Below are 14463 nucleotides of genomic sequence, written 5' to 3' on the forward strand. Positions count from 1 at the left end.
AGGAGTCTGTGTAGGGGCTCCGCTACCGCCACCTTATGGGGAAGGAAGGAATGGTAAAAGTTCAATAGTCCCAAGAAGGCCTGAAGTTCAGTCTTGCTCTTGGGCGCTGGGGCATCACAAATGGCCCGTACCTTGTCCCCAGTCGGGTGGACCCCTTCTGTGTCCACCATAAATCCCAGAAAGTCCACCTGAGGCACTCCTAGTAGACATTTTTCCCGCTTCACCTTGAGACCCGCCGTCTGGAAACGGTGCAGAACGGTGCGGAGGCAGTCCTCAAACTCCTCTGGTGTGGGCCCGGCAATCAACACATCATCGAAGAAGGGGGTGACGCCAGGAATCCCTTTAAGGAGAGAGTCCATTAGATTCTGGAATATGCCTGGTGCCACGCTGACCCCGAATTGCAGCCGCTTTACCCTGAACGCTCCTCTGTGCGTCACAATCGTCTGTGCCTCTGCTGTGGCCTCATCTACTGGCAGCTGTTGATATGCTTGGGCCAAGTCCAGCTTGCCAAAAATTTTCGACCCAGCCAGGGTGGCAAGGACATGGCTGACCACTGGCACTGGGTATGCGTGGGCCGTGAGGGCCTTGTTTATGGTACATTTGTAGTCTGCGCAGATACGGACCGAACCATTAGGCTTGACGGGAGTGGCGATTGGGGTTTCCCAGGGGGCATTAGGCACCGGCTCCAGCACTCCTTGCTCCACGAGTCGGTCCAATTCCTCGTCTATACGGGGTTTCAAGGCGAACGGGACCCGGCGGGCCTTGAGCCTGACCGGTCGTACTGCGGGGTCAAGCTGTAGCGCAATGGGGGGGCCCGTATACTGTCCCAATTTCCCGTCGAAAACCCCTGAAAATTCCTTGCATATGGCGTCCACGTCCACTTGTAAGCTAGTGTGGTTCACCCCGGTGACAGCTAGCCCCAGTGGTCCAAACCATGCCAATCCCAGTAAGCTAATGTAGGGGCCCTTGACCACAAGCAAGTCCAGTTGCCGCGTCCGCCCTCGGTATTGCACCCTGAAGGTCCCCACCCCCATTGTGGGGACCTTACGTTTCTGGAAGTCCCGTAGGGTGAATGGGGCCGGCCTGAGTTTGGGACCCCCAGTAGGACACAGTTTCCTTAAGGTCCTTGCCGAGATTATGGATAGAGTTGAACCCGTGTCAAGCTCCATGCGGCATGGGGCCCCCTCTATCTGTACCTCTACATAAATTTTCTCTACATTGGGGTGGGGCAACTGGTATGCCTGGCAGTCCGTGAGCTCCGTCGAGTTGCCTTGGTGCGTTGGGCCCCGGGACCTGGGGCTCTTGGGTTGGTCATCTGATGCCTGGTGTCGGGTGAGCCGAGCCCGACACACCCGGGCGATGTGTCCCGATTTTCTGCACTGCCTGCACTCTGCATTGCGGAAACGGCAGGTCCTCCTCTCGTGACTCTCCCCGCAGCTTGCGCAGTTTCCTCCTTCTCGTCGAGGCAGCTGTGGTCTGTGCGCTGCTTGAGTGCGCTGCTGTACTCGGTGCACCTCCTCCCTGTCGGATCCTGAGTCGTCGGTGAGGTCTTCGTGGTGGACCCTCGGTTGGGATGGCAGGCTCGGCTGTGCCTCTTGCGTCGACCTCTCGGCAGCTTCCGTTGCCAGGGCCTTCTCCAGAGCGACCTGGAACGTTAGGTCCTTCTTAGCGTAGAGGCGTCGTTGCAGCTTCTCATCCTTCAGGCCACCGACGAGGCGGTCACGAAGCATGTTCTCCAGCTCTGAGAAGTTGCAGAACCGGGTGGCTTGGCGGAGAGAGGTCACAAACCCAGTTATGGTTTCCCCAGGGGCTTGTCGCTTTGCGTAGAAGGCATTTCGACGAGCCACCACTGAGGGCTGCGGCGAAAAGTGCCCCTTCAGCTGTTCCATTATTGTTTTGTATGGAACAGTAGCGACGTCTTCAGGCGCAAGGAGAGCCCGGGCGATTTCAAATGTCTCCTCTCCACAGACGCTGAAGAATATCGCCCTCTTCTTGGCGTCTTCTTCGTCGGTGACCCCTTTGGCTTCTAGGCGGAAGGTGAAACGGGAGGCGTATGCTTCCCAGTCTCCAGATGCTGGGTTGAATGGCGAGAAGCTGCTGTTGGCTGCCATTCTGAGTTCCTTGTGTCCCGGAGCTGAAGCCTGGATACACGGTGCGAGGCAGCGGTGCGGCAGGTGGCGGTGCTGCAGTGCTGTGTGTGGCAGTCAGCTCAGCGGGATCCCACCTTCGTCGCCAGTGAAATATACTCAGAGTCGCAAAGTGATTTCATGCTCTTTATTCAGCTCATAGTGGTGAGGAGGAATGAATGAAAGTCCCCTCACAGTATCTGCTTTATATACATTATTTACACAATGGGCTGCACATGATTGGCTAATTCCGGAATTCTACTGTAAGCCAATCAGGTTGTGGATTCACTTCTATCTGGAGCAGGATTGGGTGGTTCCTGCCAACTAATCATACTGCTGCATTGTTCTAGGACCAATCAGACTGCTGCATTCTGAATCCTATTGTTCTAGGACTAATCAGACTGCTGCAATTTGGATCCTATTGTTCTAGGACCAATCAGACTGCTTCAGTTTGGATCCTATTCAACTCAGTACATAACAACAACATCAGAGCATCTGTGGAGAGGGCAGTCAGAAGCATATCTGCAGTCAAAGCCATACAGCTCTTATATTTAAGGAAGCCATCAGGGGAAGGAAACGGGCACATAGGTAATATGCTCACACTGCAGACCAGTTGCTCTGAGGTTAGGATTTATAGGACCTAGTGGACACAGAATAAACTGACTGAATGATCTGGCAGGTAGGAACAGAGTAGTTGCCTGAGCATGACTGCCAGGAATCCTGGCCTGAGACCTCCTTTAGTGCCCTACAATTAGTTGCTGCAAAACATTTATGCACTGAAGCTCCTTGCATACTTAAAAATTAAATAAATGTACCATTTTTAGCTTATATCGTTGCTCTCATATTAACAAAATGCATTTTGAAATTGTTGGCTACAGAAAGTAGTTAAACTCAATCCAAAGTGAATATAAACTGGTCACTGTAGGCTGCAAATACCTATATTGAATATCTAGTTTCAATATGTTCTTCTGGACCCCAATATAAAACAGTCATATAAGGAAGATCTATGGTCTGTCTAGCATAGCTTACTGCTACAGTAAGCTTCCTTACTACACACTAACTCTATCATATGCTACTGTAAAAATACAATTGTCAAGCATTCAATTGATGCATGATTGTGCATGCACACATTGCACCAAGCCCCAAAGTGACCAAAACAGTGGCAAAAACAGCCCTAAAAGAGCCCAGAAAGGGCAAAAAAGACATGAAACAGTGCCTAGAAATTCCACGAGCCTTTGCAAGCGCAATCCCAGGAGCCCTTGCTCTAACTGTTAAGGCCTGTGGAGAGTTTAATCGGAGCAAGGAGGTTCAGATGGAGCGACTGTGGTGGAGTCTGACATCTGGTAAGTGCTGCTGGGGTTTTTTAAAGGGTTTTCAAGGGTTTAGAGTTTAGAGGGTGTTTGCCAGCTTTACCAATGGTGTTTCCGGTGCCTCAGAACATAACTCCCATGTAAATGGGGAGTTGCTTGTACACAATAGCATACAGCAATTCTCCGATACTCATGCCTAGCTTCTTCGGCTCTAAATACCGTATTTTTCGCCCTATAGGACGCACTTTCCCCCCTCCAAAAATGAAGGGGAAATGTGTGTGCGTCCTATGGGGCGAATGCAGGCTTTCGCTGAAGCCTGGAGAGCGAGAGGGGTCGGTGCGCTCCAACCTCTCTCGCTCTCCAGGCTTCAGGAAGCTATCCGCAAGCCTTGCAAGCCCGGCAGGAGTTCCCCCGGGCTCGCAAGGCTTGCGGGCGGCAGCCTGCAGCCCGGAGCACAGGGCGACCTCCGGAGGACGCCCCGTGCTTCGCGCAAGTGTCCGCAAGCCTTGCGCGCCCGGGGGAAGTTCCCCTGGGCACGCAAGGCTTGCGGGCGGCAGCCTGCAGCCCAGAGCACGGGGCACCCTCCGGAGGACGCCCCAGCTTCGCGCAAGTGTCCGCAAGCCTTGCACGCCCAGGGGGAGTTCCCGCGGGCTTGCAAGGCATGCGGGCAGCTGCCTGCAGCCCACAAGCTCGGGGGGACAGCGGGGAGGCGCAGCGCCACCATCTCGCTGTTCCCCGACCTGGTTTGGAGGCTGTCGCTGGGGAGAAGCGCACTTCTCCCCAGCGCCAGCCCCACAAGCTCGGGGCACAGCGGGGAGGCGGAGCGCCACCATCCTGCTGTTCCCCTACCTGGTTTTGGGGGGGAAATAAAGGGGGGGAATTTCCTTTATTTCCCCCCAAAAAAACTAGATGCGTCCTATGTGCCGGAGCGCCCTATGGGACGAAAAATACGCTAAGTGTAGTAGAACCATGTCTGTATGATGTCAAACGTATGCATAACATCACCACCTGGCAAACAGCTTGATGTTTCTATAGTCCACAAACTTGTCAAAAGTGAACCATGACTGGGGGATTTTATGTAGATGAAGATGATGGATGGATGGTGGAGGAACTTGTGTGAGAGGCAGGGAAGGGGAGATCTCCCAGGGTGGTAGGAAAGCTCCCAGGTGATAGGTGGGAAGGCCCACCTCTTTCTGTATGAGACAAGGGTTAGAATCTACCTTTGAGAAAGGACTTTGCATTTTTCTTCCTCTTTTTGTTTTTGCTTAGTTTGTTTTTCATTGTATTGTATTGTGAAAAACCCTACTGCAATCTTATTAAAAATGAACAATGAGTTTGAGTCAATCGTACAACTGTCAATAGCTATAATGTGGAATTAAGACTTTCATTAAAATATATTTTAAAAAAATAATTCGTGTGTTCAGATATGTAGGGTATAATGAAAACAGATCACTGGTGACATAATTATCTGCATAATTGCTAGGTTTCCAGATCTAGTCCTGCAAAGTTTTTTTTCCTAAATAGAAAAGTGCATAAAATGAGGAATCCAGAGAGGGGATTATTTGAAAAAGATGCTCTTCCATTTGTTAAGTTCATCTGTCATTGCCAGAGGGTCATAGTTATTAATAAGTTAACAAAACATCTTCAGTAGCAAGAAAAAATAGGTATTATTTCTTTAAAACTTACTTTTTCCAAGTCATCCATGGCTGCCTTCATTTTGCCTATTTTCCTGTATATTGCTCCACGTCTACAATAGTTAAACCCAGAAAATTTTCCTTCATCTATTTCTTGGGTTATTTTATCAATTTCAGATTGACACTGCTTAAGTTCATCTGGCTTTCCCTCGAAGAGAAGAGGATTTACTGTGTTTACTAACTCTGTGTCCTTGGTTTCCTCCTCTATGTCCTTTTTGCCTGCCATTGATTTATCAGCAAAAGATTGCCTACTGGGAGGGTATTGCTCATCAAACCATTTATTCCAGATTTTTCTGGCCCAAAGATAATCATCGGTGTCTTCTGGGGTTCTCCCTTGGCTTGCTGCAAATTTTTCAAAATCTAGCCAGCAAGGGAGGCTGGGACTTCGATAACTTCGAACTACTCGAGATACTTTGATACAGAATTTATTATGAATTGGAAGCTTTCCAAGAGATACAGACCTAAGGAAAAAGCCAAAACTAGAATTACATTTTGCCTGTACATTTGTTGCTGACAATATGACATATGTAACAATGTGACATATGACCAATAAATATTCATTATAAAGTTTAATAACGTATTTGATTGCTGCGTAATATTCAAGTTTCAACACGTAACACAAGATTCCTATCAGGGGTGTATAAAATGGTTTACACTGTCATTAGTATTTATTTTTATGTAGAAAATTTATAATTTATGTAGAAAACTTAGTAATCAAAGAGCTCTCTAACTTCTTTATTATACACTCATGTTGCACATGACAGCTGTGCAACTGTGTCAAACCGATAAAGCAATGTGTATAGCCTAAATAGCATTTTCTGATGGACATGGTGCAACAATAATTTGGCACCTGAGACAAAAAATCCAAATAGTACCTCTTTAAACATAAGAGGTTTAATTTACTGTTAAATTAACTGTAATTAATTTACTGTAATTCAGTGCAACCAAAAGTGCAGTGCCCATACACAGAATCCCATAATGATTAGAAAGTATTTTTCCACATCAGTCCTTTACACAGCCACTGGCAGTGCACCAGAGCACTGGAGAGAGCACTGGAAGTCTCTGAGTCATTTCATATCCTCAGGCAATTTGTCTGCTCTGTGATGAAATGCAAGAACACGACATGAAACTTCCATTTAGGCAAAAGGGTTGCCTACTGCCTGAGAATTTGCTGAGGGAAGAGAGGAAACAAAGCTATACCGAATCCTTTGGGAATCTTCTGCCCACAGTTGATGTTTGTGTGAACATACCTGGTACCCTCCGAATGTTTTGGACTACAAGTTACAACACCCATGATCTGTTACCACTGGCTTTGCTTGCTGGGATTGAAAGGAGTTATAACCCAAAGCATCAGGATAACACCAATTTAGGAAAGCTAGTATTACTGTATTACCCATAAAGAAGTGGCACACACATAAAAATGGTATCTGGTGCTGTTGGAGAAATTACTGTTCCCATACCCCAAAGTGCTCAATATATAAAATTAAAAGTTGCAAATATTAATAAAAAGGCAGACCTTTTCAGAATCTGTGGAGGTTCTCTTAATTTCTCACAAACACTTTCTAATATATGAACAGAAATGTATTTCCCTGCTGTTTTCAGTGATCTCCTTTTGTATGATGCTTTCCTTGGGAAAACGATGTACTTCATCCCAGCTTTTCTAGATTCTTCAACCAGATTAGTTTCATCTATAGGTTCAGGAGCTGGAGTGGGTGCAATAGATGCAGATCGTCCACTAGAGGAGAAAAGACCTTTTGTTTGCTTGAATGTACTTGCCAAAGCTATATCAGAATCTTTATCTGAACCAACAAGAACACTTTTGTGTGCGGCAGATTCTCTTTTCTCAAGGTTAAGAGAGCTTTGTGGCTTTGTTGATAAAATGCCAGGCTTTGTAGCTTCCGTATCTACTGAAAGACGTTGTTTTTTCATAACAGTTATCTCTTCCATAGTGGTTCTGAAATTTGCAGAAATCTTCAAAGCAGATTTGTCTCTGAATGATAATTCTGGTGCACTATGAGGTCTTTTAACCAGAACTTCCTGTAAGAAAAACAAATCTCGGTTTGTTTATTTTTAGTTTTTTGGATAACATTCCAAAAGTAGTCAGCAGTATAAAATTGGGTTGCTGGGTACTTACTATGGGTTGTCTCCAACCCGGCACCTTTGCTTCCACAACTGACTGTGTGTGCAGAATTTCTCCTGTCCCCTCCAGCCCCTGTGTGCTCTCAAAAGCAGCCCTGGAGCATTGGGGGACCCTTCAGAGCAGCTTGGGGGGGCTGAAGAGTGGGCTGAAGGAGAAGAAACGGAAGTCCCATTGCATTAGTGGAACCCTGCTAAAGGTTACAATCAAGTAACCTCTTGAGAGAGTGAGCAAGAATAAGCCAAGCAAGAGCAGGTTAATTCCTCCTCTTGCCTAGGCAAGATAAGATTATGTGACATATCAACATAATCAAGTATCTACCCCAACCCCTCTCACTTTGCCTTAGTTTCGTCTTCGTTCACGTGAGTGTCAGTGGAAAAAACCTAGGAGGTCTAAAAGGAAGAAAACCAAAGAGAAACCTAGTAACATGCACCCCTTTTCTCTGTAGGTTTTCTTTGTAGGCTTGTTCAGAGTAAGTACCCAGTGACCAGTTCCCCTGACTGAGCAGAAAGACATCAGGCAATAATGGCCTAAACTAAGCCAGTTTTGTATGGAAGTGAGAGCTGGACCATGAAGAAGGCTGGTCGCCGAAGAATTGATGCTTTTGAATTATGGTGCTGGAGGAGACTCTTGAGAGTCCCATGGACTACAAGAAGATCCAACCTATCCATTCTGAAGGAAATCAGCCCTCAGTGCCCACTGGAAGGACAGATCCTGAAGCTGAGGTTCCAATACTTTGGCCACCTCATGAGAAGAGAAGACTCCCTGGAAAAGACCCTGATGTTGGGAAAGATGGAGGGCACCAGGAGAAGGGGACGACAGAGGACGAGATGGTTGGACAATGTTCTCGAAGCTACCAGCATGAGTTTGACCAAACTGTGGGAGGCAGTGGAAGACAGGAGTGCCTGGCGTGCTCTGGTCCATGGGGTCACGAAGAGTCAGACACGACTAAAAGACTAACCAACAACAAGAAGCCAGTTGTGACACAATCCAGCACTCCCACCAATGCAACCAGACTGGGCCTGCCTTGCTGCCTCCAGGGCCCTCTCCCTCCCAGCAAACCAGAGAATCCATTGCTGGGAGGCCATGTGCACCACAGCACCTTTCCTCATCAACCACTCCTGCTCAAAAAATACCTTACTGAGCAATTTTATATGTATTTACTTTCAAGCAAGTGCCATTGTTTTCAATAGGCCTAAGTATGTTTAGAATTGCATCCTTGATTCTATAGAATCTAATGCTGTCTTCGTTCATTCATAATGAACATGTTTCTATAGCAAGCAGCTCATCCACAGATGCAAAGAATGAGTTTAAAGATTTTCAGTTCTGCTGTATACAGGTTTATTTTTAAGTAAATGCCCACTGTGTTCAATGGGGCTTAGTCTTACTAATCCTACTCCCATGTACCTGGAAGGAAGCCCCATTGAATTCAAGGGAACGTGTCTCTAAGCAGACATGTATAGGATTGGACTGTGTGTTTAGGGCTACAGTCTAAATAAATCTTGCAGCACAATCCTAGGCATGTCTACTTGAGAGTAAGTCATCACAGCTACTCTGTGTAAATAACTGATATAAAAAGTTTGAATTCTGAAAATCAGAAAGTGCTTTAGTATTTCTTCTCACAAACTGTTTTGAAAAAATTAGGCTACAATACTAACTCAACCTACAGCACCTAGACGTAAACCCACTAAATTCAGTAGGACTCATTTCTGAGTATACATTGTTAGGATTGTGTTGTAAGGCATAATAAAATGAATTTAGAGAGATGTATTTATGTTTTAATTGTTTACCCTTTCTTGTAAACAATCCTGGGGATACAATTGAAGGGTGGTGTAAAAATGCCTGAATTTGAAAAACTGTTGACAACAGTTACACAAGCAACATGATTATTATATTTAATCTCCCAATTACTTTTAATTAAAAAATGTGAATGTTAGATCTCATTGAAGGGAAACATAAGGAATATCTACCACTGAATTGGAACAGAATTAATTTTTACAGAAGCAACAAAATCTATATGTAAAAACTGGAAATAAAATTATTTGGTTGGCACTCAGTGTCACATAAGTCAAATAAGATTTTATAAAACCAACATACATATTTCTTGCAGATGCAGCTCCTTCACAGCAGACTACTTACACATTCTGTGATGTTCTCCTGCAACACAAAGTTTTGGTATCTTGTAAAATGAGACATTACAAGAATAACTGATTATTATCTAACACTAGTACAAAAATTAGGCTGCTTGAATTTTACATTTTTTCAAGCACATTTTTTTCCAGTTCCTAATTTATTGACCACTGCAAAGTTAATTATTGCCAAGAAGGGAGAACTCTACAGTCCCAACATGTAAAGAATGGATAAAAAGAATCTGTCTGCCTTATGGCACAGGCAGAGGCTGAAGCCTCAGCACTGCTTGATCTCAGCATTCTTGCTCGCTTAATTGGTTCCAGAGCAGAATAGGAGGGGCTGTTGTCTTAACCCCAACTCTCTCTCTCCATGTCCCCCCTTCACACTTTGTGAAACCCAAATCCCTGCTAGGATGCTTTACTCAAGCTCTATGGAGAGACTTGGAGAGCCCAACACAGACTCTGCATCAAGAATAGGAAGCAGAGCTAATCTCACACTTTAAGGAGCTCTGCCCTAGCAGAGAATTTTCCACAGTTTAGTCAGGTTCATTTTAGTATATACAGTAATTGGAATTATATATTTTAGATTTTGTTCAGAGAGGTTCCTGCTCTTCAGTTTTCCTTAATAGAGGAGTAAAGTTCAAGCCAGCCCTACCCTCCTACTACTGGGAAAGCAATTACAAAGAATCTTAAATGCCCTGCTCAGTCTACCAGAGAATTAAAGATTAAAATAAATAATTATAATTTTGAGTTAAACTTTAAACAAGAAATTAATATTAAATATGGATGTGATTATTGCAAATAATAATTAAAGCTTTAAGCCACACTCTGGATAAAACTGTTGCTATGAAAAATCTACTATATATTTTGGGAAATCGCTTGTTCACCATGCATTTGGACATCTCTTAAGATACTGCAACCAAATTTTGCATGGTGGTTCCTGCAATTAAGGAGCAGGTTTTCCTCAATGTTTGGATACAATTGGACACCATTTTGAATCAAGATGGCTGCCAGAACCTTTCAAAACAGCACTGTTTTAACCACTGATTTAAAAACTGATATATTTTTTTTGTTTATTTGAATTCCCAAGCAATGCTGGGTATGATACGGCTAATAAATAATAAGTACTAAATAATAAATCTGAAAAAAGTTACAATACCTGTAATGTTTCCCTTTCAGAAACTAAAAGCCCTGGAGAGGAAGCGCTTCTTCTACAGATTTTAAGAGTCTATGAAACAAAGAAAAATATATACAAAAAGTGGGTATTTTTTAAATAGAACAAACGTATTTATTTTCATAACACATTTTTTCTTGGAAAGCTACCCTAGATTCAGATTGTGAGCATGTATGTTGGTTTTACATTAGGAGTATGAAATTAAAAATAAATTGAGTTTTATTTACATACTCGTAAATCTGACATAATTATGTACACTGAAGTCTAAAAATTGTGGTGGAAGAGATGCATCACGGAGCTTTCTTTCTGGTTTAGAAAAGGAAATAATATTTCACACAAACACCTTGTTAAAAAGGAGATATTTGCCACTGGGCAATAGTTGTTTAACATAGGTAAAGGTAAAGGGACCCCTGACCATTAGGTCCAGAAATGACCGACTCTGGGGTTGCGGCGCTCATCTCGCTTTATTGGCCGAGGTAGCCGGCGTACAGCTTCCAGGTCATGTGGCCAGCATGACTAAACCGCTTCTGGTGAACCAGAGCAGCACACGGAAACGCCGTTTACCTTCCCGCCGGAGCGGTACCTATTTATCTACTTGCACTTTGATGTGCTTTCGAACTGCTAGGATGGCAGGAGCAGGGACCAAGCAACGGGAGCTCACCCCGTCGCGGGGATTCGAACCGCTGGCCTTCGGATCGGCAAGTCCTAGGCTCTGTGGTTTAACCCACAGCGCCACCCGCGTCCCTTTAGTTGATTAACACATCTAGGTCCAAATAGAATCAAGGAAGGCATCCGGATGAGGAGCTTGGGAATTTACCTTCAAATGACAGAAAGGCCAGTTGATGAACAAACAAAAAAGTCAGATTTTCTTAATATTTCACAAATATTACTACTTGGATTCTTCATACTTTTCAAGAAATACAGAAAATTAAAGATAGCGTAATTTTGGCAAAAGAGCCTGTCTCAGTTGACAGGCTTCTGTTACAAATCTAAGGCATATCTCAGCTGCAGGAGTCAGCAGGGCAGAGTGTCAGCACTTACCTGACCTGCTATCACTGCTGCTGCAGCTTACAGGAAGGGACAAGGCGATGGGTGTAGTGAGCATAGTGCCAGCACACTGGTGGAACCAATCAGGTGTTTCTGCCACTGCATTTGCATACTAACCTTATCACTGCCTTTCCCCTCCTCCTTTCATTATACTGCAGCAACAGCAGTGGCAGGTCAGGTAAGTGCTGACACCATGGCACCCACTACTGTTTGTAAGACGGAGAAACAGGGACCTTAATTAACTAGGCCTTGGTTCTTCTGATGAGCTGAAAGGAGGAGCTCTGAAGTTAAATACTAGATGGAATTAAGACAGCCCCATGGCACCTTGATGTTTAAGAAGCCACTAAAGAAGTTTTTTATTTAAGACCATTTTCTCTGAAGTGTGCTAATTGTACTTTAGTAAAAAAAAATTTAGAATTATTATTATTTTGTATTTTATGCCATTTTATCTTGCACTGTACACCACTTTGATGGCCTCAGGCTAGGAAGTACTTTATAAATCTGTAAAATAAAATAATAAATAAGCAAATGCAGGTTCTGTCTCAGGCACAGGACGCAGAAGAATGAAAGTTAGGAGATATGGGACATCCAGACTGAAGACTGAAAGAATCTAGTTACCTCTGGGAATCTGAGTATGCCTAAGATTGCTTGGGAAACAGCCAAGGGAATTAACTGGACTGCCCAAGGGCAATAACATTCCTCTTTAAGACTGCTTTAGTGTTCTCGAAGCTACCAACATGAGTCTGACCAAACAGCGGGAGGCAGTGGAAGACAGGAGTGCCTGGTGTGCTCTGGTCCATGGGGTCACGAAGAGTCGGACACAACTAAACAACTAAACAACAACAAATGTTCTCCTAAGGAAGTACAAAGGCTCCAAGAGTCAAACGAGTACTGAGGGGCCCATGCTCATCTTGGCCCTAAAGAATTACAGTATACGGACTGAGTGTGGTCCTTTCATAACATTGACATTCAATGAAGAAAAGTTGACAAATGCATTCTGATATATTAAGTTTCTTCAGTATTTGTATGCTGTTGTTACACATTACTCCCAGTTGAGTGGTGTCCCCTCTAACCAGTTCCCCTGTGATTCCTCAGAATGCCAGACCACTCTTGCTTCAGAGGACAACCGGTGAGCCCTTTTTTCTCTGAACTCAGGAGCCAGATTCATCGCAGGACCCTCCTATGGGCTTCCCCTACTTTCTTGTGCTCAGGTTCGTCCTCTTTTCTTCCGCTATGCTGGTCCCTGTACACAATTAGCATAGGCAGTCCTACTGCTTCTTTCCTCCCCTCAGCAAGCACCTCTTGGCACCCTTGTACTTGACCTCTCAGTACTTTGCCTGCCAGTTATATGAAACAGTGAGGCAGAGGGAGTTCCCCTGTTCATTGCCTGCCTATTTTCCTGTTGGAAGAACCAAACACTTTGGAGCTTTTCCTGCAGCCATCTCTTCGGCTGTTCTCTCCTCCATGCCCTACTATTCCCTCTCAGCACTTCTGTTTTATCTCTGTATACTGAGAGAGGCATGCTTTCCCACAGACTGACTGCTGGAGAAGCTTCCTGCAAATACAAAGGCATGAGCCAATGGCAGGTTCCTCCTCACAAAGCCCTTCCAAGGCAGCTCTCATAGGAAAACAACCCTTTATGAAATATATAAAACCATTATCAGATCAAAAAAGAAGAAACTATTACTGCAATACACACAGAAAGCAAATGGTCAAAGTCCTCCTCAAACTCTAATACTTCTTGATCTCGAAGATCACATGAAAAGTCTTCATAAATAACACCATTAATCAGATTGCTCTGGAAAAATAAAAAGGTTTAATGATAACTTTTAACCGGTGGTATAAACCATCATACCAATTTCGGTTTGACTTCATAAATCTCTAGGAAAAGTTAAAACGATAACATCAAAACTTCATTGGATTTGATACACTGATACATCCAATTTGATACATTGGATTTGGTCCCATTAAACAAGGAATGCACAGCAAGTTGGACAATATGATTTATTTTGGCCAGTAGTGCTTAACATACAAAAAATCTGAACAGTTTGAAATATGGCTGGTGTATATACTTTCACCCAGGTATTTTAGCTTACTCATACACAAACAAACACAGCTACATAGAGAGGTTTGCACTATAAGACGGATCATATCCAAACAAAGGAAATATGAATTTCAGCAATTCTAAGAAAGAACAAGAATGGTTTTGGGCATTCACAACACAGTACAATCCTGCAGGTATTTAAACATTAGCATTCTCTGTTAATTTGATGAAATATTTAAATATTTTGGAGAATGTGCCCCAATTGCATATGGTATGTAATTACTAACTGTAAGTTCATGTTTACATGAATTTAAAATACACCACTCTATATCAAAATAAAGCAACTATTTCTATAATTCACACTTTCAGTTATAGATATTGGTAGAGAAACGCTATTATTTAATTTATATTTTATGTAGATAACCGAATGTGATGTTAAATGAAATGCTGTGTAGTCTTCTAATATATTAAGAATTTTTACCTCATACTTTGGAAACAAGGTCTCCTTCATAAGAGAGAGAGGAGCGGCGAATTTCTGTGGAGCTGGTGTCCAAAACATTTTGAGAGACCCTGGATGAAATTTAACCTTCACATCAAAAACAATTAACAAAATTAGTATGACTTTAATCCTAGACATGTTTTCTTCTGAATAATTAGATGTTGCTGTGCTGAATTGGTAAACATTTCAAGACAAATCAGGCATTTTGAGATAAAACAGAAGTGAAGGAAACACAAAATATGAAAGGCACTTGTATCACCTGGCAAAAGTTACACATCACATTTGCATGGCAAAACCAGCATT

General features: G+C 43.7%; 1 protein-coding gene across 2 annotated transcripts in view; it reads right to left on the bottom strand.

The window, feature by feature from the left end:
* TTC6 (tetratricopeptide repeat domain 6) overlaps positions 1–14463 on the bottom strand; it is a 78821-nt gene that overhangs the window by 32634 nt on the left and 31724 nt on the right. For both annotated transcript variants that reach the window (XR_014011492.1, XM_081207610.1), the window contains exons 10-15: positions 14143–14247; positions 13317–13415; positions 10556–10624; positions 9407–9424; positions 6647–7167; positions 5123–5591 (exon numbers count right to left, since the gene is read on the bottom strand). Coding sequence is in view for 1 of the 2 variants with exons in the window: in XM_081207610.1 (XP_081063736.1) it covers positions 5123–5591; positions 6647–7167; positions 9407–9424; positions 10556–10624; positions 13317–13415; positions 14143–14247 (1281 nt within the window). In the remaining variant the exon portion in view is untranslated. The remainder of the gene's footprint in view (positions 1–5122; positions 5592–6646; positions 7168–9406; positions 9425–10555; positions 10625–13316; positions 13416–14142; positions 14248–14463) is intronic.

This window comes from Podarcis bocagei (assembly GCF_964188305.1).
Source record: "Podarcis bocagei genome assembly, chromosome: 1".
In the NCBI taxonomy this organism is placed as follows: Eukaryota; Metazoa; Chordata; class Lepidosauria; order Squamata; family Lacertidae; genus Podarcis; species Podarcis bocagei.